This window comes from Musa acuminata, chromosome BXJ2-2 (genome assembly GCF_036884655.1).
Source record: "Musa acuminata AAA Group cultivar baxijiao chromosome BXJ2-2, Cavendish_Baxijiao_AAA, whole genome shotgun sequence".
Classification (NCBI taxonomy): domain Eukaryota; kingdom Viridiplantae; phylum Streptophyta; class Magnoliopsida; order Zingiberales; family Musaceae; genus Musa; species Musa acuminata.
The window spans coordinates 31,745,744-31,770,611 of record NC_088339.1 but is presented as its reverse complement, the minus strand read 5'-3'; the positions used below and the strand labels follow the sequence as shown (position 1 = coordinate 31,770,611).

Below are 24,868 nucleotides of genomic sequence, written 5' to 3'. Positions count from 1 at the left end.
AATATTTTAAATACCAAACAATAATTTAATGATAATTTTTGAGTGATAAATAATGAACTATAAGTAAACAGGATCAGTCTGTTTGAGGAGGCTACTATTTAAAACCTCCTTTTTACTAGTTATAATTCCTCTCTATTTTTATTTGTACCCTTATCTTTTTTTCCTTCTCTACAGCCCCTGTATTGTCAACATTCCCCACCCACTAAAATATGATATATTTTAAGCTTTTCTTGACTCACCACACAAAATATCATATTTTGAGTGTTCTATGAATTCTCCAAAAATGATATTTTCTGTTTCAGTAGTTTGTAATAGCTCAAAACATTACATCTTTTGGGCTAATACTTCTGACTTAAAATATGAAGTTTTTTGGGTTATTATATAATATATAATCTTAAAAATAGAATAAATATTATGAGTTGAACATTTATATTATTAATTTCTACTAACATCTGAAGAGGAAAAAAATAGTTAATGTTATACATTCAGAATTTTAAGATATAAAATATTCATAATATTAATCCGAACATTTGACTTCTAATAATTACCTGAAAAATGATATATTCTGTATATTTTTGAATCATTTAAAAAATATTATATTTTAAATATTTTATAAAATATTTAAAAGATAAAACTTTGAATATTTTGGAGAGACTCAAAATATGACCACTTCTGATTAACTCAGAAAATAATGTCTTCTAAGATACTCTAAATCTACATAACCCTAAAAAAAATTAAATCATATAAACAAATATAAAAAATATTTCTAATATCATACTCTTCCATATTTAGATCATTCTATTTTATTATTTATTATTTATAATTATTTATCATCTTTGGTGATTAGGAGGAAGAGGAGAGGAGAAAATGAAGAAGAAGGAGAAAAAAAAAAGGTTATAGCAAAGGAGTGAAAATAATTTTATTGGTATTAGATTATCAAATAAAAAAATATATATGTCTATATTTATGAAGTGATAACTTACAAATATTTAAAGTTCAGATTATAAATAACAAAAATCAGGCAACGCATCTTTTAATGTGCAAATAAGCATATGTGAAGGGTACTTTTGCAAAACATGAAACACATTCGATTCGGATTTTGCAAATAACCCCCCGTCGTTTCCTGATTTATGTCTAATGCTTCAAACGTTCCCATATTTCACTCCCAATAGCCACGGCGAGAGGGTTTTCGTGGAGCGGCGGCGAGATGGAGGAGTTGGACGATTGGGGCCTCAGCGCCGAGGAGCTCAACTTCTTGGAGGAAGACGCCATCAAGAAGATCTCCGAGAGGAAAGCCTCCTCCTCCTCCGCATCCGTCAGCGTCGCCCCCTCCTCCTCTTCTTCTTCTTCTCCCCTGCCGTCCAAAGCCTCCAGCCGCATGAACCCACCTTCCGTGTCCCCCGAGCAGCCTTTCTCGAGAAACTCCTCGGAATCACGATACCAAAAGGTAATGATTTGATTTTTTTATTCTCTTTCTTGCGTTTTCCTTTACTCATCGAGGGAAGTTTCACGATTATGTAATGTTCTCAATAGCCTCTTTGGTGTCTTGGTCGACAAAGAAGCAAAAATATAAGTTTGGCTGCCCCCAGTGTTATGCACTCGGTGCTGTATTGGTTACTTTCTGCTCTAACTCAATCTGAAAGGTCAGCAGAATGATGAATGAGGCAGGGATAGGAGGTTCTTGCGATTGCATGATTTGCTATTATTTTGCTCTCTTTCTCCTAGCACTCGAGTTTCTTTGATGTTCTGCTTGACTTGAATGGTTTCTTTGTCGACAAGGATACATAAATGTTATATTATCGGTTGGATCGCCACATATACATATCAAGAATCAAATGGTCTGCGTGCCTGCCCTTACGGTTGCAAACTCGTTGCTGTATAGATTACTTCATCTACAATTTCTTTTTTGATTTTTGCTCTATCTTGATCTGAAAGTTCAGCAGACTGCTAAATGAAGGAGGAAGGGAAGGTTCATCCAATGAATATTCTGACACCAATTGCATGATCTGTTAGTCTTTTATTTTTATTTTTCCTTTTCCTAGTTGATGAAAATTTTAGTTTCTTTAGTGTTCTGCTTGACCTGCTTGGTTGACAAAGAAGCTAAATTGTCGGTTGAATAGCTTACATATTCATATCAAGAATCAAGTGGTCTGCAAACTTGGTGCTACATAGGTTACTTCATCCACAAATTTGTTGACTTGTGCTTTAACTTGTTATGAAAGGTCAGCAGAATAATAGAGAAGGAAGGGCTAAAAGGTTCACGTGATGAAGATTCCATCAACAATTGCATTGATGACTGAAATATGCACGTATTTTCTTGCTACTAATGATATACCTGTTTTTCCCTCACTACACTTGATGGGGATGCTCTGGTCTCATCAGCTTCACATCTGACTTGATTAATGAAATTTTGGGAAGTTTTTTATTGAGTATTGATACGAGAACTATCGGACATCTTGTTCTTTTGTGTGTGAAGTATAAATTCAACCAAGTGCAAAGTAAAGGTCATCCGTGCATTTATAACACTAAGGGTTATTTTCACTGGTAGAGAAGAATTAGAAATATGAAGGTAACAGTTTGAGGTTGGTTGATTTCTTTTTTGTCTTTAGAGAATGTTGCTGTGCTGGCCACATGATAAATATCAGTTCAAAGATGGATCACAGAATCCGAGGATATCTTCATTTTTTATGTTTGGATGCTTTCATAGGGATAGGACTTAGTTACTTCCTTTTGCAGCTAGCAAATGGGTCCTTCAACAGTTTTTCTTGATGGCATTCTCTTGTCTATCATTTTATACCACATATAAAATTTCTTTATATTTGTATATTCTTTATCTTCACAAAGTTTTCACGATGGATTTCCTATTTGTTGAAGTCATAGTACTAAGATCTCTGAAGAAGAAGAAGAAGAAGAAGAATGTAAATTTCTGCAATTTACAATATATAAATTCAAAGCACAGAAACTATTCTCAATTTCTTAAACTCTGTGACACTTTATAAATTCAAAGCACAGAAACTATTCTCAATTTCTGCAATTTACAATATATTTGGCGAAAAGATAATATATTATCTCTCTTTATTGTTGTCTGTAACTCTGTTACGGCTGCTTTTTATCTTGCCTTAATTTTTTTGAATTCATTTTTCTATATCACAAAAGACAGATATTGCATTGATGGCATGGAATGCCATTTATCCATTGTTTTTAAACTGATTTATTTCTTCTGTATTTTTTGATTTTGGAGGGCTCACAAGATAGGCATCAAGTTGGAAAATGTTTCATCTCCTGATATACCACCATCAATGCCAAGTTCCATAACTAATTTGTGAGTTGCTTATTTGCCTAATTCCTCTTATCTAGGTTGAAACCTTTCCTGCGCTAGGTCTATCTTCAACGGATGCATCCAGAGAAACTGGTATGTGAATCTGTTTGACCACTATCTGAAGAGTTTTATCTTGAGCTTTTAGATACTTCTTTGCTCTTTCTCTTCAGTTAAGTCTCATGATTCTGATTTACTGTGGTATGTCTTTCCAGGGAAAGACACCACTTTTCCTCAGTCCAAGCTCTGTGTCAGACTTTGTCTTCATGCCAGTGGTGTTATCGCGGCAAAGTTCAATTATCATCCGGTATTGTATTGGCATATCACCTGAAGTCTTTGATGTATATTCAAAAGACAATTCATTAGAACTATTTGTTGTTGTTATGGGTTCATTCTAGTTACTTGTAGACGCATTTCATAAGATCCCAAAGGCTAGCTGGCATGGAAAGGAAAGGTATCGACACATTCATGATACTTTCATGGAGTTTGATTGGGTTCATTAAGTTTGGTAGGATTACTAATTGTCTTTACATTTTATGTTCCTTCAAATGGTAAACATTAGACTATGGATGTTCCCTCCATCATCCTTGGATGTGGCTGAGGAAGTTCTTAACGCGGTGGCTGGTGTGGATGTTGAGGTTAGCTCCTCGTGTTGTAGCTCTTTGCTTATGATATTGTTCTGTAATACATTTAATCAATGAAATAATATCAAACCGGATAAATTGTTTCAATTATGGTCCATCTTGTGGTCTTTCACCTTTTGAACCAGTGACATATCTCACGGATAGGAATTCATAATTAACATTAGTTTTTTTTTTCAAATAAGCAATAATTAACTCATTTAAGCACATGTCTTCCAGGTTCAAAAGCTTGATCCATTAGTCCGACGTGCCCTTGCTGCTGCATCTGCTGTTCCAGATCTACGAGGTACATGTAAAGAAGAGTTCCATTAAGAATATGGATTACATGTGCACAAGAGGTGTGGGTTATGTCTGTACTATTCTTGCATTTGAAGCAAAATTTAAGCTTTGAATGAGAAATGCAATGATGTAATCATATTTTTATGTTATTTTTCTATACCACAGATTTGTCTAGCATGTTTGTCTCTTAACGAAAATGACATTTCTCAAGCATGCATAGAAGATAAACTGAAACTGAAACTTCAATCTTCAAGTTACAAATTAGAATTGGTCCTTCGTTCTGTTGGATCCTTCTTTTTTTAATTACATTAATATTTTGGTGTTTGTTTTTTGACCCATTTCTTGTCATCAGAGAGCCTTTTTAAAGTGTGTATCATGGCATCATTTTATTTCTGTGGACATGATGCATAATCTTCAAAATTCATTATTATTATATACTAGTCTAATAATTATTTTTTAAAAAATTGCTTTTAAAGTCCTTCACATATAGGTACTGAAATTGTTGAATATAGCCGTCACTCTTCATTTCTTGTTATGTTGTTCTCTTATAACATTTTCTGTCTCAATACTAATTTGTCTTTTAAGAAGATCTATATGACAGGATGCCAAGCTATGTTGAATCAAAACTTCTACCTTTCCAACGAGAAGGAATTAGGTACGAAGTGACAAGTCTTTCTGTTGGGTTTTCAAAATAATGTATTTTTAATGAAATTATGTATCTGACTTAAGCGTGGTGTGTACAATATCTAGTTGGTGAATACCTTCCATCTACATATATACATTTATAGTAAAATGTAGATAGGTCTCTATTTCAATGCATATATACATCTATAGTAAATAGTAATAATGGATGGATCTGTTTGCTGGTAGCACATTTCTCCTGATGGGTATCTAATACGGTGACATTATTGAGTGAAAGTTCTTTGTTTGAAAATAACAATGTGAAGATGGCAATTGTAGTGAACTTATTCCTTCCAGATGGCAATCTTGAAGCTTCTTTTCTCATGTGCATGATCCTAAAACATTCATGTTGTTACTTATTACTTATTAGTGATCAGTAAAATATTATTATTTGCTAACTTCATATCCACTCAATAGTAGAAGGTTTTTAGTATTTAAAAAGAGGTTTTTTAATATCTAGAGTAAGTTATGGAACTTTTCTTCTTGTGTCTCTGGGATAATTACCAATGTGGAATGGTGTCCAATCCAAAACATTTTTTTCATAACTAAAGCAGTTCCTTTACATGTTTGTCCTTTATATTTTGTTGTCTATTAAGAAAATTTTTAACATTCATGAGGGTTTTTGGGTACCTAAATACAACTTTTTGACACCCCATCATAACCAAGATCGTAAGAGTATCTCTTGTGTCCAGCAAACTGATCGTGAGCAGAATCTTGCGTAACAAATTTCAAATGTAGTAGAAGTTGTTGGTGTTCTCTTTCATCCATAGGATTTACTTTTGATAAATTCTACAGTAAATTCTGCTTGGAATTGTTTTAGTGGAATATCTGAGGACTTCATTCATTAAAATGGAGATTTCTTTTTAATTTGCTTTCAGAATTTTTCAGTGTAATCTAAACTGCAATTTATTTTTCTATGTTAGATTCATGCTGCAGCATGGTGGACGTGCTCTTTTAGCTGATGAAATGGGTCTTGGAAAGACATTACAGGCATTGGATTTTGGGCCCAGATCTTGTATTGAGCTTTTAAGTTCTTCATTGCTTATATTATTCAAGTTGGATCATCTTATATATGTTTATTTATAGGATTGGTTTTGCATTTAGTTTCCCATCATTTAGTGTTGTCTATTCAGTTTTTATTTTCATAATTATTCTTTTAGCATTCTCATAGGCTATTTGTAAAACTTGCTGTTTGCTATTTAAACTTTAAGGTTATCATACCATCGGTATGTTTTAAAAAATTTCTGAAATTAAGTAGGGTTTGTGAAAAAAACAATTCATACGATGACAAAAAGCATGAGCAAGCCAAATGAGCAAGCCTACTTAGGATTGGGTAAATTTGTAAGATCTTATGAGCTATGGCTTGGCTTAGAAGTTAAAACCTGAAAGTGTTTGTCACGGTAATGATGTATGACATTATATAAACCAAGGTTTGCAATATCGTACCGTACCGGTGTTTCGAGGTAGGTTCGGTACGGTACAGTACCATGTACCGCTCGGTACACCAGGGCGTACCGAGCGGTACATTAGGGCGTACCAAGTGATTTTAAATATTTCATCCTCTTACTGTTACAGTATAACACTGTAGCACGTTCCGTCCGGTAGCGGGCGGTCCGCGTACCGGTATGTCATTGAACCGGTATGTACCGCCCGTACTGGACGGTACTATTTGAAATTGCATACCATGACATAAACCGTTCAGCAAGTAAGCAAGCAAGCAAGCAAGCAAGCTGGATGAGCAAGAGTGCATAGGACTGGGAGGCACTAGAACAAGACACTCATATCATGCTAAAGTTGAACTTCTGGAGACCTATAAAGAAGATTGTTCAAATTGTAGATTATGCATCTTAATATATAAAATTACAGCATCCTAAAATGTAGATTTGGAGTCTCTCATGTGAGTACTTTCTCATTCAGCATTCTCCAATGACTTACTGTCTCTAATGATGAGAATACTTTCTGATTCAGCATTCTCCAACTCCTTTATGGTAACTTATGTTTATCTAGGGTTCATTTTCTTCTCTATTGCAGATTAGGTTGAAATTGTTTGACATAAAGCTCACACTAGCAAGTAATATTCGTTATTGTAGCATTGGTATTGTGACATTAACATGTTTTATTTTCGAGATGATAAATTTCATTGTGTACCAACTGGATATTCAACTTGTTTACGAGAACTGGTTGCTTTGTTCTACAGGCAATTGCTGTTGCTGCTTGCATTCCGGATGCGTGGCCTGTTCTTGTTGTCACCCCGTCTTCCTTGCGTTTACAATGGGCTTCTGTGAATATTAGACCCTACTTCTCTTTGATTATTCATATCGAATCACTGTCTCTTAACATACTCTGTGCCCCTCGGTAATCATTAAATTTGTTTTGCAGATGATTCAGCAGTGGCTTAATATATCTTCTGCAGATATTCTGGTATGTAATAAATGCTTTTGCCTTTGATCTTAAATTAGAAGTCTTTTTTTTTGTTTTAACTCGAAATTTACTACATTTGTATTTGAATATTCTCCTCAATTGAATGTTATGTCTTAGTCATTGGTATCTAAAATTGGACTTCTCATGAAAGCTTATCCTTGTGTTGGATTCATATTACATGCTCTTATTTTGAAAGTAGTTTAATTTCTTATCATTTTTTCTTTGCAATTGTTCTTATGATGTGCTTCACTTATAATTAATGTCCTAGTCCTATTGTAAAAACAGGATGTTATACTTTCTCTTTGCTTTTGTTTATGATTGGTGCCTTTTTAAGGTGGTTACATTGCATCCTAGGCTTCATGGGTTTGAATCATCAGGCTAGCCTTTTGCTGAAGGATCAGGGTTGCTTATATTTGGTCCTACACCTGACCTTGCTGTGGTGGAATTCTTATGCCAGGATGCCCCTCTTTTGTCATGAATTAGAAACTTACATATCCTTTTCTCATCTTCCAGTATAGTCACACAGTAGTGTCATTAGGGGCATTTCCTATAATCACTTGCTGAGAATATATTGACAATATGTGGTACCTGATTGTCAAGTATATTCTTTTCTTCTTAAAGTTTAAAAATGAACATGGTAAACACACAAGGTAATATTTTTGCAGTTTCTTCATTTTCTGATTGTTTTATTCCTAAGAAAGTTGTGCTCAATATTGTCTTAATAGAAATTATTTGACCTAATTTTGATTTATTACCAAGAAAGAGAGGAGTTAAGGAAATTGTGGCACAATTTGTAAACTTATTTTAGTTTCCAGTCTCCATTTGTCAGCTCAGACAATTTAATGAATTTTCTATTAAAATAATAAATGCTTAGAAATTGAATAAAACTCACATATCACTGTTTGTACTTCTAGGGTTAGGGCTATACATTAACCTTTTCTAGAGCAGCATTGGTGGGAACCTTGTGAACTTTTCACCTTTTTGATGGTGGTAGCAACATATGATAATTGTATTAATCTGGTGGAATTTGAATTTTCAAATGGATATCGTACCTAAATTGAAGTTCTTAATTTAGTTAAAATCTTTAGCTAGTAATGTGTAGAGACTGTAGTGTTCATAAAAACCCAGTTTGTTTATATGCTGCTATTGCAAAATGGTTCTTTTATATCTTTGGTGGCTTCTTGATGCTGGACATATAAAGATGGTCTTATTTTTGTTTATATTTGAACTTTTGATTTTATTTAATTCAATTTAACACTTTCTAAATTTTCCTTGTTTGGGACTGGTAGGTTTATAATGCATCTTGAAGTGGAAAATCTGAGTTCGTGCTAGAACTAAGGACACTGATCAAACCAAGGATTGAAATATCGTACCGTATCGGAGTTTCGACATTTGCTCGGTATTGTACGATATTGTATACCGAGCGGTATACTATTCGGTATAGGTGTTTATATATATATATATATATATAATAATAATAATAATAATAATAATAATAATAATAATAATAATAATAATAATAATAATTCGACGACGTTGTCGAAGCGACTTCGCCTCTCTCTTCTCCCCATGCGGGGCGACGTCACCTATATATGTATATATATATATATAATAGTAAAAAAAATCTTATATATATATATTTATATATAAAATATTTTTTATATATAAATATTTTTATAAAAGGTGACATCTCGTGACGTCGCCTTATATATATATATATATATATATATATATATATATATATATATATATATATATACCGCTCGATAATGGGTGATCTGTGTACTGGTCTGTTGACGGACCGGTACGTACCGCTTGTACTGGGCGGTATTATTCAAAATTGAAGACCTTGGATCTAACAACATGAATTATCCTAACATGTGTGAACATTAGTTGTACTTGTTGAATACCTATTGATCGTGTTTGATTGTCTTTGAAGGTAGTTCTATCTCAACATGGAGGCTCTAACAAGGCTGGATTCAAGATAGTGTTCTCGAATTTGAAGTCAAATATCCATTTAGATGGTGTTTTCAACATAGTTTCTTATGATGTAGTTCCTAAGATACAAGATATACTTCTGGCTTCTGAGTTTAAGGTAATTGAAACATTTTTTTCTTAGTGTCAATGTCTCATTTCAATCTCTTATTTTCTTTATTTGTATTATCCTTCGTTTTATCGATAAAATAGGTTGCCCCGAGAGACCCCCTTACTTCGGCGGTCCAAGTACCCTGATTCAAATTGAATTAACAAAGCATTTTCTTTATTTTAGACTTAACAAATGATAAGAAAGGATGTTTGAAAGGTTGTAGTCCTTTATTTAAATAATTTTCACTTGCTTCTATGCTGAACACATTCAGTTTTTGAAACATGGGGAATTTTATGTTTGAAATAATAGGAATTATTTTGTTTCTAGGGTTTTAAATATGCCACAAACATTTTTAATCTTAGAAAGAAAATTTCTGTTTGTAATGGTACATTTCTAAGCACCACATTGGTAGAAAGTTACACTTCTTTTCCCTACTATAATGTACCTAATATTTTTTTTGAGAATATTTTATGTTTTCAAGCAATGATTTAATTTGACCAGCATTACACTGTGACAAATGCTATAGAATTACGCATATTTTCATATATAATAGTATTTGACTATTTTCAAACTAAAATTTGTAATGACTTTTACGATTCAGGAGTAGAGGCATTACTTAGCCCACTTGGAATGAACAATCTTCGTCGTGTGTGCTCACTTGAATGGGGCCCCTGTAATTTTTTGTAATGAGAAGAATGGCTGTGAATGGAGAAGGTAATGGGAGAAAGGGAAAAAATAAAAAGAAAAGAGAAGGTAAAAAAGGTGATGGGGTTCTTAATTTACCAGCTCTGTACACTCACACAGTCATCCTGAACATGTATGGTTGGATACATGGTGCCTAGCTATTCCGTTAGGGCATCAAATAATACATCAACACTGACCTTGTGCACTTTCATGTTATACTTACTGTGGTTATCACAGGGTAAAGTAGAGTAACTTAATTTTTTGAACAAAACTAGTTTCAAACAACATATGGCGTGTGCTGTGGTATACAGCATGGTACAAGAGGATGTTTTACTGTATGAGGCATGTACTGGCTGGATAGGAGCATGATCTATCCAGAAAAATAACTTCCATAATGATTAAACGATAACTTGGTGCTGCATCTTGCATTCTTTTCAGCACAACGATGGAAACATTTATGTTCTTCAGAGTCTTGGTGACTCAATAGTCAATAGTATGTAATTTTGTTCCCCTAAAACATGTTAGGATCAACTAGACTTTCTTGAAGGATAATCTCTCTCGGCAACCTGACCGGCCTTGCCAAGTTGCTGTCTCAAATGGATTTTGTGTATCTTTTGGTTCAACTAAGATACGAAATAGTGCCTATTCTTTGTAATTTAATAAATTTGACTGTGGTATGTTGTTGATCAAATTAGTTTAGAAATTATTTATGTCAAATGCTTTGATAAGACAAGCCAACATTTTTGCATGCAATTGGTTCAGTCGATGTGCTTAACAGAGCTCCATCTGTAGTTGGATCAGTTGCAATTTACTGGTTATGCGTCTGAAAGAAAATATCTATGGAGAACTCAGTCAACTTTTTCAGGTTTAGAGAGTTTATTTGTGTCTCTCTTGTGCCACAAATTGGTGAAGTCATCATGTTATTTTCTTTTTTTCACCTGACATCTCATAGTTTGTTTTCTTTTTCTATTAAATCTTGATAACCCACAAAGTTGGATGGTTTTGAGTTTGAAAGCCACTAGTTATGCCTCTGAAAGGAAAGAAAAAGGAAGCTCATTAAGAGTATTGGCGTTTCCAAGATTAAAACAATACTGTTAATCGAGATGACAACATGAACACTTTATATGGTTTTGTTAATGCAAGTAAACTGTTGCCGAGCATGTTGGTTTGAAACTTTTACCTAAGATTTTCTTGCAGATTTTTTTTTCTTTTGCTTTTAAGATTTTTGCACCATTGTAAACCAGATGGCTAAAAAATTAAATTTGACATTCATTTTGTTTGCTGTAATTGTGATCTTCTTCCTCTTCTTCTTTTTTGAATATGAGAAATTCATGCACTATTCTGGTTTTCAATTGTAGCAGATATATTCAGCTAGTGACCTTGTATCTTCTATTTTTTCATAGAATGCTTGGAATGTCTACTATGGTTTTAGTTATGATTGTACCTGCTCAGATTGTCATTGCAGATGAATCACATTTTATGAAGAATGCTCAGGCTAAGCGAACAAATGCTTGTCTTCCAGTTCTTCAGGTCTGACATAGAATAACAGCCCTTAGTATGAGTGTGAACTATTTTTGTATCTTAAAATCATTATTTGTTATTTCCATTGCTGATGAAATGTGATAGAACTTATGATGCTTGACGTAAAAAATTGGTCTCTATGATAAGGAAGCTCTCCTATAGCTGTATTGATCATATTACCAACAAAATGAAGAGAACATGGTTTTCACGCTATTCATGCATATTTCGTATATACACGTGTTGTTATGCATTGAAGTATTTACTATTGTAAGGAACTAAGGATGCAAAATAACATAGCATAGTTTATAATTTATATAACACTTTATATCCAGAGTTCCTTTTTGATTTCCATATATTATACTTTGTATGGGCGCATTTTACTCCAAATTGGCATTTAAATTCTATCATCAATATTTCCAACTCGTGGATGTATATCAGACACAATTTATGCTCCTTCACATGGAATTATGGAAGTATCAAATAACATTATTTTATACTTCTTTAGTCAAACTAATTTATTGTCACCTTCGACATATTATCAATGTTAATGGAATACCAAATGGCCCAATATGCATTTAGATCAATTTTATCAAATAATTTAAGAAAATACTTGGTGCTTTCTCAGACTTAAAACTAAATTAGGAAAGTTCATGGTGTTCCTGCTTAATCAAATTTGTCACCCAGTAACTGATGTTTATTATTAGATTAGTGTTAAAGCTTTAAGAAATGGTAATGCAAGAAAAATTTCAGCTTCCTTCCAGTACATGATAACCTAAATGGAGTCTGAAACTTATCTAAAATTGTTTTGCATTCATGGTGTTCCTGCTCAGACTTTGTCACCCAAGTTTACTCATTTGACTTGAGATCAGTGATAAAACTTAAGAAATGGGAAAACAAGATATTTAGAGCTCCTTCCTGGACACAAGTGGACCTATCTGAAATGGAGTAGTTAAACATACGATGTGATAACAAATGTTCGATTTTATTTCTCTCTTTTACAGAGATCTATAGAAAATGGAACAGGTCATTTTGTATATTTTCAAGCTAATTGGGAAACTTGTCAAAATTAAAAATTCCAGTATTTTATAGTATAATCCCCATGAAATTTATGGTTACCCAAGTCCTGAATAAATAACATGACATGTAATATTAAATTGAGCATGTTTTATGGTTATTATGAGGTTCATATTGATTGTGATTCATTTAAAATCTTGGTTCAATGTCGGCACTGGTTGACGTGTGGACCGATAAGTAGTACCAATATGGATTGCAATATTGACACTTCGTATGAGTCACTACTTACTAGATTAGAGAGAAGGACACTCGGTATGAGTCACTACTGACTGGACTAGAGAGAAAGATAGAGGAATGGAGGGGGAGAAGGAGACCCCAAGGTGGAGGAGGAGAGAATGAAGATGAATAGGAGGTTATGATGTCTGTCAAAGGAGGAAGTAAAAGCAGAGGAGGATGAGGATGAAGAGGAGATGGTGACATGTACTGGAGGAGGCATCAGCAGTGGCTTGAGACGGATAAGTGGAGGATGAGGAGGAGACAGTGATGTGTGCTGAAGGAGGTGTCAGCAGTGGCATGAGGACACAACATTAGTAATGGAAGGAGGTGGATGTTGAGGTGGTCGCGGCAACCAGGAGGCAAATAGCTGTTGAAGAGGAGGAAAGAAAGGGGAGGTAGACATGCAACAATTTTTTTCATCAGTTTCAACAGCTATCAACAACATCCAACGTGCGGTGTTCTTTTTGCTATTGGAGCATCCAATTGATATTATAAGGTGAACTGGATCAGTACACATAATATAACTCTTCTAAGGCTCCTTCTGAATTCAAGGATTGAAATATCGTACCGTATCGGTGTTTCGAGCTTGGCTCGGTACGGTACTGTACCGTTTACCGAGCGGTACGCCAGGGCGTACTGAGAGGTACACCTAATTTAGGTGTAAAATCTTCCGAAAATAAAAAAAAAAGAGATAGCATATGATTTTTAAGTTAGAAATAAATATAGTAATAGTATAAGTTTAGCAAAATCAATTTAAATTTAGTAAGAATAGTGTCACATATCTTTTTTGGGCTTTGAGGAATAGTCTTGTGCAAGGTTCATATTTCAGTTCGTTACGGATTGTCCTTATGTAAATATTTAAATATCTATAGAAAAATCGTTTGAATTGTTAGACTATTTTGTTACAATATAAACTCTAAAATTCAAATGAATTAAATAATCACATATGTAGATATATATGATTGCTGATTCTACCACCAAAACGAACGATGGTCCTCGACGGGTGGTGGATCAGGGTCCTCGATCCTATACATCTGCATATCAATATGATATGTTTGTTGGATCCAATCATGAAATTGATCCCATGACATAATGTATTGATACATCGTATGTCATTGATTCATCAATGTGATGATGATCGTAGGCTGATCGTCATGAATCACATTTGTCCGAGGCAGCTCCTGAGGCATATATTGGTGAATGTCAGAGCTTCTACTTTCGCTACTGATCTGCTGCTCTGTTTCATACTGTTGCTTAGAGAAGGATGACCAACTATCACTGTACTGATGTTGCCCGTATGATTCTCTATAATACGACGGTTGTGGATACGATGAGCTTCTTTCTTTGTCTACATCATGTAGGCTCTGTCGCATTTGCTCAAATTCATCCACTGCCTTCCCCTTCCCTTTTCGTGCATAAACTTGACCAGTACTTTGTCGAGTTCTATGATCTGAATCTTGGGTGGCATGTGTAAAATATTGCTCATCGGTCCATGCACCACCCTCAAGTTGTGTAGACGAGACCAACGGCTGCCCGGCATCATCGCCATCATCCGTCGAGGCACTGCTGTCCGAGTTTAGGAGATCACAAATGTGAGAAAAGAAGAGTTTAAAAACATATGAGAAAGGGCTCCAATGGCCAATTTGATCGTTGGAGCACTGTTACTGAGCGTTAACGGTCGAAATCGATCGTTACCGAGCTGTGTCAGGCGGTAACGGTCGAAATTTCGAATGTTACCGCCCGATATAACCCCGTATCGTTTGATACGGGGCGCTTTTAAGCGTTCCGCCTGGTAGCAGGTGGTCCGCGTATCGGTATGCTATCGGACCGATACGTATCACTCCTACTGGGCAGTATCATTCGAAACTATATACCTTGCTTCTGATGTCTTTGTACTTCCTAATGTCGCCATGAACCTTAACGTCTTATCTGAGAAATCTAAAATCCAGTTCTGTGCTGAAGTTCACATGTTGACATGTTCTCTAGCGGGCTTCCCTCGTAACTTAAGATTGGTTAATCATGTGCAAATGCCATTCATATGGAACCTTACCCTTATTTTTCCTTTAAAGTTCTCCTTTAGTTCCTACCACTACCAAGGTTTGCAGTTATAGCTAGATTTATCAACTAAAAATTTCTTCGACAATTGAGTCAGTTCCCATCCATGCTAACTGGCTTCATGTACACCATTGATATATTTGATTGACCTTCAAAACTGCCAAATCCATCTCTGGGACCGGCTCTGATGTATTCATTTTCTCGTAATATTTTTATCTTATTAATTACATCAAATTTTATTGTGATAGAGTAAATACAAAAAAGTGGTTGGCTATTTTATCTATTGTTGTTTCTTCTTTTTTGATTTCTCCTTATGTAGTTGTTAAACATTTTTTTTTGCACATTGAACATTGTGAGATTCCTTTTACAAGTACTAACACTAGTCAGTCAAAATTTTATTGACCCATGGTTCGTCTTACCGGTCCATATAAGTATATCGATCGACCATTGGTACGGTACGTACTGACATACCGACACATGGTATGGTGGGGTATATAGACAAACTATTATGTACCACCTATATCAGTCCCCTATCGGACCGGTACATATTGCCTATACCAGACGATATGTCACGGAATGACGAACCTTGTATCGACCTTCTAGCTTAGCTGCGTACAAATTGTTAAATCAGGAAATATTTCTTTAGGCATTGCACATTGTTAAGTAAAACTGCTTTTAACACTTCTTTTTCTTTGGTCATCAAACCATACCTGCTTCTTGGTTACAAATGGGAAGTTGCACTATTATTTCATAAGCATTGCTAATTTAATATTTCAGAAAGCTCAATACGCAATTCTTCTGAGTGGAACTCCTGCTTTATCCAGACCTATTGAGTTGTTCAAGCAGGTTCAGCTTTACCCAACTAATGGATTTTGCTTCTTGATTTTTTCCCCTAGTTTATGATGCATTAACAATGTTTTAGTCTGATTTCTGTTTTTTTCCAGCTTGAGGCCTTGTATCCTGGTGTTTACAGAAATGTTCATGAGTATGGGAATCGTTACTGCAAGGGTGTAAGATTAGCTTAACTTTATTTTTCGAATTATATGTCATCAAATGCAGTTGTCTATTTGATCGGGAGGTCTAACTTCTAAAATTTATCTTTATAGGGTATCTTCGGATTGTATCAAGGTGCAAGCAACCATGAAGAGCTACACTGTCTAATGAAAGCAACCGTCATGATTCGCAGATTAAAAAAAGATGTCCTCTCACAGCTGCCAGTGAAGCGTAGGCAACAAGTAAATTTCTCCCTGCCAAATACACCAATTATATCATGCCAAGCTATTATCTCTTAAGTTTTACACAAATCAGCCTGAATCCTTCTTTGTTTCGTTAGCGCTGTTGGAAGTTACAGTGTTGCCAAGGATCAAGTTCCTTTCTGAGATTCCATAAAGAAAAATTCTACAATGTTATAACGATGGTTGGAGTCACATCATAAATTGGTGGACCGTAGGTTGGATCTGATTATGAATCAAATAGTGTTTCAAAAGATCTTTCTAAGTTTTTTAAACCTTAAACACTTGAAAAATGATGAAAACAATCTGAAAATATGAATTCCAACCTAAAGTTTGTTTTTATAACCTTATGCTTGTGTGTTTATGAAGAATAAACATGAGTGTTTCATTAAATGAGCCAGTATAATGCCCTTTTTTGGCATAGTTTTGGAAACTATTTTCAATGTAGAATTTAAATTTATCTGTAAAAGTAATAAATTTTAGTCTTCGCTACACCTATGATAAATGAGATGTTATGCAATGACATATACCCACTCAGACCCATACCGGTATGGGCTAGGATTGGTACGGGTCTGTGTCCAAGATTGATTTCCTTACAGAGCTGCTACCAATGAATGACGTGAGTTGACACTGGTTTATAGTGTGTCGTTGATTCAATAATATGGTAGCAGTCATTGCCTCATTATCATCGATGACCCATGTGGTGGGAGGTTCCTGTGGCAACATGTATGTTTTCTTACTGTTTTGCCTCGGTGAGGAAACAAGATGGATGTGGGGGGTCTCCCGCAAGAGTAAGTATAAACTCTAAAAAACTTAAGAGAGTAGGTTTGGAATTACCTTGTTTTGAAGAAGTAATGGTTCGGATCTTGATTTTTACTCCCCTTCTTGTGGAAATCAACCTCTCCTAGTGATCTTCAATTAGTTTGGAAGGGAGATATGAGGGAATTAAGTGAACTTTGAGAGATATTAGAGAAAAAAAAAAGTGAGAGAGAGTGTGTGACGGGCCCTTTTATAACCTCCCATAGAAGACGTAATGATTAGTTGGACAACCGTACCCGCAACTAATCTTACTGACTGGTATTGACCTACACCAGATGGTACCAAGCCCATTCCGAGCGGTACCTGTCATCCTGGTCATGTACCGGTCGATTTTGGTTGCTTCGCTTTTGGTCTTCCATTGGTTAAATATTGCCTGTACTGAGTGGTATAGAAAACCTTGCTTATAGTGTACACCATTATCAACATCTTTTGATGTCTAATGAACTTATTGTCATAATAATTTTTTCTGAAACATAAGAATGATTTAGAAAATGACAAAACACAAGAATGAATTCTAATATAAGATCCTCAAGTAATATCTAGCTATTTAAGCTATAATTTCACCCTTAACATATACCTGTTTGTTATAATCCTTTTATAGAATTGGTATCCTATTATAAAACCAAGATTATTGATTCGTAAGATCATTGGTAGTAGCAAACTAATCACTACGGAACTTAATTTGCAAAAATGTTACTTCATTCTTTGTTTTGTTCGTGCTCTTATGGTTTTCTTTTCAAATTAAGGTGCACTAGATTGCATTTGGCTGTTAAAAAATTGCACAACCTGTTAAACTGCTGCATCATCAGGACAGATTTTAAACAGGCTCATTAAATTGTTAAAATGTTTTCTTTTCATACACTGGCATGTCATATGCCATCTGAGCCTTCTTAATTATATGCCTTAATGTGAAACGTGCAAACTTTTTCCATAGAGGATAAGGCTTGGTGTGAAAATAACTGACATTTTGTATTTGTGGATAACAGACTTCATGAAAGTCAAAAAATTGGCCTCAAAAGGCATATTTATGTTTAACCTCTTTTTTGACTAAATTCCTTCTTGAATTAAGAGAAGCAAGTGTTCCTCAATTGTGGTTCTGAGCTGTTACATAATCTAGTACATGAAAAAGGCTTATGAAAACAAAGGGATTGTGTCATCGTTTTACTTGAACAATATGTTATTTTGGTTTGCTGCTGAAAGAAAGAAAGAAAAAAAGTCAAATGTTGAAAGGGTAATTATAATATTGTATAAAACTGATATATGGCTTCCTCATCTTTTTGTCCAAAAATAAAAAAGATCATTACAAATCCATAATACTCTGCAGATCATGCTTGGATGTTTTGGGCAACGATGTTGCTTGGAATCATATTATCCTAATGGTTTGTGGAAGTTCTCTTAATTGTTTTTCCTTTAATTTTATTTTTCATTGGAGTTCATCCCTATTTGTTCACAAATGATATCATTTCTTATTTTATCTTTTCTAATAACCCTATACATTTGTCTCAAGATATTTTTAACATGAGATATTCTGATGGATTTTTTATATTTTAGCTATTCACTAATCTTTTAATATATAGTTTTATTCGTACTAATCATAACTTTTGTAAATTTCCTTCTTCATTCTGTTCATAGGAATTTGGTTGCATAATTGGTTGCCACTATTTTCAGGTCTTCCTAGATTTGAAAGAGAAAGATATGAAACAAATTAGAATTCTGTTTCGTGAGGTAATCCTGATACCAACCTGCTCATCTTTCATGTTCTGATATACGAAATAGTCATTTCTAGTCCTATATTAGTATTTGAACTTTAGCATGTGTTTAATGATCACACTGATTTTCTTTAGGTAGGACATTATGGCTTCTTGTTGTTGTCTAACATTTCTGTATTTAGATTCATTTGCAACTTATAAGTGAGTCTGATCCATTATAGTTGTATATGATGTGATTTAGATGGAAGTCCAAAAATTAAATTATGATGTGATTTGATGAGTGAGAAAACTGTATTGTCTATGACAGTTATGTAAGTCACACATCATACTGATGGAATTAAGATTTAATTTGCCCCTACTTCTTATTGTTTTAGTGAAAAATATCATAATAAGTAATGAGTGTGACACAGATTTATCAACTTCACATTGTAGATCTTATACAAAATTACAAGATTTTTCTTTTGTAATCACTTGGTACTGCTGGTCGTTGTTTTTTACTTGACATTTCGTGTCTAATATGGAATTACGTTACTTGCTCATTCTTTCTCATCAACTCTTTCTGTTTGTGCATTTCATGTATGTTTGTGTATGTTCTTTTTCTTCACTTGCATATATTATATTTTAAATTTGTGTAGCTGCATTTTAAATCCTTTATATGCAATTTTATTCATTCATTAAAAAGTGAAGTTGGTGTTTCAAATGAGCATGTTAGGAACGTGGATAAATTGCTCATTGGGGGATCTGAAAATAAGCTGAAAATTGGATATGAGTTTGTAACAAGTTTCATGTGGGTCCCAACAAACATAGCTCCTAGGTCAAAATGAATAGCTTTATGAGTTATTATTTTAATTTAAATGGTTTCCATTTTCTTTGACAAACTAATAATAGAATTTGGGCATGACATGTCTGCATGTGTGAAGCTATAGTGTTTTGTTTTCATGTACCTCAATAATCACTAAAATTCTTGATTTTGATTTTCGTTACCTTATTGCCTGAAAATGTTAAAATCGCCTATTAGAGGATGGAGGTGTTTGTGTAATATTTATAGTTGTTCTCAAAGAAGTTTTTACTTCCTTTTTCTTTGTGACATATTAAAAAGAGATGAGGAAGATACCTTAATTGTATCACAGAATTTCTTGTGTAGGTATTTAAACTTGTTTTAGCTTGCAATCTCTGTTTTTTTTGGTAAAACATATCTGAAAAATAAAAACTGAATGATGGCTTGTTTATGGCCCCACATATGGCATGTGGTTTACTATATTATTCTTATATTTATGTGACCTAAGTTGTTCCATTTTTGTCTTTCAGTTGGAGGTAGTGAAGATGAACATTCAGGCTTGTGATTCCCCTGAGAAGATGGAGTCTTTAAAATTTATGCAAAAGAATCTTATTAACAAGGTATCTAAACTCTTTATTCCGTGTTAGTGTACCTGTGGGGTCAAATATACTGCATTTTCCAAAAATGGTATGGGATTCTGCTTACATGATGGAAGTGATTAATATGGAAAAATAATGATCTACACAATAGTCAAATGCTTCATTTTTTAAAATAATTAATGTCTGAAATGTATAGGGATCTAGAAGCAGCAACATTTAGATAGTTTGAGGTTGAATATTATTTTTTCTTGATTATTTGTAGATTAATCACTGTTGTTGACATGACACCACCTCTATGAATAATAATTTCAAAGAGTAGCTCGGCTCTTTTGTTGAGATTATTTATTATAAAGCCAGTTTTCTATACATTTCAGGTGTACTGTCAACTTACTAAATAGAATTGACCTTGAGATTCATTATTAAGGTTTACTAAAACAACGACCTTATTTTTAGTAGGGTGCTTTCTTAGTGCCTTATTCTAGTTTGGGAGGATGAATATTACATCAAAAACCTTAGGTTTGGCATGGTAAATGCATTAGAAATGGACAAATTTGAGCTTTGAATATTCTCATTTACTAATAGTAAAGTTCATAATGTTGTATGTGGAGCGTTCATTCCTCTTGTGTCAATATAAGCATTTAATCTTTGGAGTTGTGTCCTGTGCATTTCAAATTGTGTTCCCTACCGATTGACCATCAAATTTATGATACTTAAGGTTCTGATTCTTCACTTGCTTCAGATCTTTTCCACTTAAAATTCTATATCTTTAGGAATGTGGCTTGCTCTTGCCGTCGATATCTCAGGCATTCTACACTTTTAACTCTTTTGCTTTTCAAAGTTTGATCATATGTTGGGTTATTTCTGTTTATTTTTGTTATCCCTGGTACATGTGTTTAATTATGTATCTAACACGAAAATCTTTTGTTCCTGCACAATAACATTAGAAGATCCATATGGTTATTCTGCCTTGAAATTCTCAGAATAGGGATGTTCCACAGTTATGAGAGAAATACTGCAGTATCTTAACCAGTAAGGAGTCTGTTTATGTCATAAGGATTATATTTGATCCATGTGCTGAAACAGAAAAGATGGTGTCCTGGTAGACCTTGGTCAGGTTTAAGTTTTGGCCAATAGTACATTTATAGTGCATCACTTGTTCTTCATTTCTCTTTTTACATCATCTTTCTGTGTACAGAAAAAAGATTTGATCATGATTCTGCGAAAGTAACAATCTTGGTTTTCTTTTTATCTTCTATTACTGTCCATTTTGGTTGTTAATTGGCTTCCTCTTATTTAAACTGCAGATCTATAATGATTCAGCAGAAGCTAAAATTCCTGCAGTTCTGGATTACCTGAGTACTGTTATTGAGGTAACCAGAACTAATTACTTGGTCATGTGGTTTTATTAGATATAACTATTGCCAGACATCATGTTGATGGCCTGTGAACCAATTAGTTGCATAATTCAATTATTTCAGCTGTCGTACATCTCTTTCAATTATCTGGTTTGGTTAATCTGTATCATGTTCCTTCTACCCATTTGTGAATGGCTATGTTTTAGTTCTTCACTTTATAAAACTTTTAGCACATATGGTGCTTCATGTTTATTCTCATCCTCACTTTTCAGGCAGACTGCAAATTCTTGATATTTGCTCACCATCAGCCCATGATTGATGCGATACATCAGTTTCTTCTTGTAAGTAACTTAACATTGCCATCTTTCTAAGGTAGATTTTATGTTCATATAAATAGTAGTCAACAGTTCACCATCATAATCGCCCAAGAATGATCAATTTATTGCAGAAAAAGAAAGTTGGCTGTATAAGAATAGATGGCGGTACCCCATCATCGATGAGACAAGCTTTAGTAAATGAATTTCAGGAGAAGATTGAAATAAAGGCTGCAGTTGTAGGCTTCTTTCTGCTTTTGAATTGGATTTGTTACATCTCTCTGCTCAGACTGTAGTGTTTTTATGCTATATTGAAAACAAACCCCATGCTCCATGCTTTCTGAAGTTTATTGTTGGTGATGCCCATTTGTAGCTTTCAATCAAAGCCGGAGGTGTTGGATTGAACCTGACCGCAGCAAGTACAATCTTTTTTGCTGAGTTGACCTGGACTCCTGGTGATATAATTCAGGCAGAAGATCGTGCTCACCGGATTGGCCAGGTAATGATTCGTGGTATTGATACAATTTATAGTGCACCTAGATGTATTATACTCTTTCCTGGCTTGGATGCAAATGCTTCTTTTTTATAGTAATATCATCCGTACTTATTAAAACTTACCCAGTCATTGCCAAGCTTGGTGTCACTTAATTACTGATCAGAACAGTGGGTCAAAAAGTCCAGTGTGTCAAAAAGTCGAATTACTGGCTTAATTAATAATATAAGTTTAAAATATGTATAATAAAATATAAAATAATAATCTCGCAATTCTTTTGTTTTTCTACTCTCTTTTAGTTTTCTTCTCTTTTTGCTTAACTAAAAGTTTTGTTCTCTGTTTCTTCCTCTTATTTTATGCTCTTATTTTTTTCTGCTTTTTTTTCCTTTATCAGTCTTCATTGCCATTTTTCTCCTAAATTCTTTCCACTTCTTTGTCCTCCTCTCCTAGTCGTCTCTTTTTGCTCCTTGTCTTCTTTACCTCTGCTGTGCCCTCTCCTTTTCCTGTTATTCCTTGTGGCTTTTTTATGTAATTGTTTCGAGATTCTCCCTAATGTAATAATTTAATTATATAATATTTGAAATAGATCTGAAATAGATAAATTTAATTATTTATGTAATAGTTTCTAGATTCTCCCTAATGTATAATTTATATTATCCTCTTATTTAAATTCACTGAAATAAAAAATAAAAATCCTAATTGCAATAGAAATATAACCTATTCTATTTTTAATTTGATATAATCTTAATTTTATGTATCCGGTAGTTAAAGAACTAGTTCAACAAAAGCCAAAGGTAGGTTGATTATTTAGCATTTGCTTTCTTGAGCACTAGTATCTGTATATATAGAGCCTTGAGATAACTTTCTCTTTGTTAAGGTGGAAATTGATGGTTGCTCAATCACTGTTTACTATAGCTTCATATTAACAAATAAATGTCATTGTCAATGTCTGCTAAGTCTACTATGCTGAATTATTTGAATCAAACAAACAATTTAAGGAAGAATCCCTCTTTAATAAGTTTGTGGCCACATTGAGATTCTATCAGTTTACTGTGTGGTGCAAGTTTTTCATCTAATTAAGTATTCATGACTTGAGTACCCTTTAGCAATTCACCATGAATTTAGCTCATGTGTACTTATTATAGTTCTATCTCATGTCAGTTAACACTTACGTAGAGCATGCTAACTTTGTCTCTTCATCAAAATTTAAATATCATAATGTAGTTCTGTTTTGCTCTCACAAGGTACTAGGCTTGACTGCACTTAGCGCTATTTGGGGTATAATTTGCTGCAGTAATCGACTTTAACCAAGACAAACTATATTTCATGTTGACCATTGATGTATTATTATATTCATTTTTCCTTTGCTTTGCTAGGTATCATCGGTCAATATATATTACCTTCTCTCAAATGACACTGTTGATGACATAATCTGGTATGTCTGTGTCATTAGTGTAAGTATTACCTCAATTCTTGGGTTACCCATGGTTTTTGCTGATGCCAGTCCTGTTCAGGGATGTTGTTCGAAGCAAATTGGAAACTTTGAGCCAGGTTCTGCATAACCCTATCTCTTCATTTGTTGTGTTTCTGGAAATTTCACATGCTCCTTATAGATAATGATTTATATTTCTTATGATTGGATAAAATTTCTGTTCATCCTGATTTGGTAATGACCTGCCTAATTTATAAATTGAAGAGTATTTTCAAGTCTTCTGCATCAGGTGTCAGTACACATTGGCTGAGAATATATTATAAAAAACGATCAGTTGCACACTCCATACATTGGATTCTAGTAAACATCTTTACTGCCTTGTTGCCACTTTTATGAATCAAAAGTCATGATTCTCATATTTTTCCTCCTGTAGTGGAAATCGTGTATGTAAGAGATAACTCTGATTCCTTTCAGCTTAGCACTTAAATTTGTGGTTTGTATTCAATAGAAATCTAATTTTTTTCATTAGACACATAATAACTTTACACCCTCCCTTTTTTCTACCATCCTGACTGTTTTATCTTAGAGAGTTTCTTTCAAATTGCTGCTTCAGGAAAGCATAGATGCCTTTCATTTAACACACACAATTCTTCTTTTAATTACTGATGGTGCTTTTTTTTTTTTTTTCCGCTATCAGATGCTCGATGGCGAAGAAAATACATTAGAAGTGTCTTCCAGTCAAACAAGCAAAAGTCCTCAAAAGCAAGCAACTTTAGACTCCTTTATGAAACGCTGTCATGGAGCTGGGGATGCTCAGCACATTGCAAAAACTCCCAAATTTTGATACACATTTTGTTGTTGTTGTGTAACATTCATTATATATATATATATCCCCATTTCTTGTATGTCTATTGTTTTTTTGGTTTTGGACAAGTTCTCGTGAAGCCTGTAATCTATTGTAATTGACGAACAGCTTGCAAATGCCAGAATGATCTGATCAATAGAGAAAAATACTAGTGACGCACTTGTGTTTGTGACAGTTTACTCGGCTCTTTAGGGGCCCTTAGATCCACTTGCCTGCAAAATATTTGATACTTTATTAAATCTCTGGATGCTCATTCTTTTGGCTTACTTGAACAGGTTCCTAATGCTCGTGAACTACT

The 24,868-nt window shown here is 34.1% G+C and overlaps 1 protein-coding gene across 7 annotated transcripts; it reads left to right on the top strand.

Annotated features, from left to right (window-relative positions):
- Positions 1–1,158: 1,158 nt before the first annotated feature.
- LOC135606071 (uncharacterized) lies at positions 1,159–24,725 on the top strand. Of its 7 annotated transcripts, XM_065096846.1 has the most exons (24): positions 1,159–1,447; positions 3,358–3,412; positions 3,532–3,623; positions 3,715–3,770; positions 3,879–3,954; positions 4,177–4,243; positions 4,825–4,891; positions 5,841–5,907; positions 7,115–7,198; positions 7,297–7,338; positions 9,278–9,433; positions 11,561–11,638; positions 15,752–15,820; positions 15,919–15,984; positions 16,081–16,209; positions 18,694–18,750; positions 20,043–20,132; positions 21,416–21,481; positions 21,739–21,807; positions 21,915–22,019; positions 22,154–22,279; positions 23,650–23,708; positions 23,788–23,824; positions 24,403–24,725. In XM_065096846.1, the coding sequence occupies exons 1-24, from the start codon at positions 1,208–1,210 to the stop codon at positions 24,547–24,549; spliced, it is 2,100 nt and encodes a 699-aa protein (XP_064952918.1). In that variant the 5' UTR covers positions 1,159–1,207; the 3' UTR covers positions 24,550–24,725. The 7 variants fall into 7 exon arrangements, with proteins under 7 accessions (XP_064952918.1, XP_064952915.1, XP_064952917.1 ...); XM_065096843.1 differs by having other exon boundaries at positions 23,650–23,824; XM_065096845.1 differs by lacking the exon at positions 9,278–9,433 and having other exon boundaries at positions 23,650–23,824.
- The last annotated feature ends 143 nt before the right edge of the window (positions 24,726–24,868 follow it).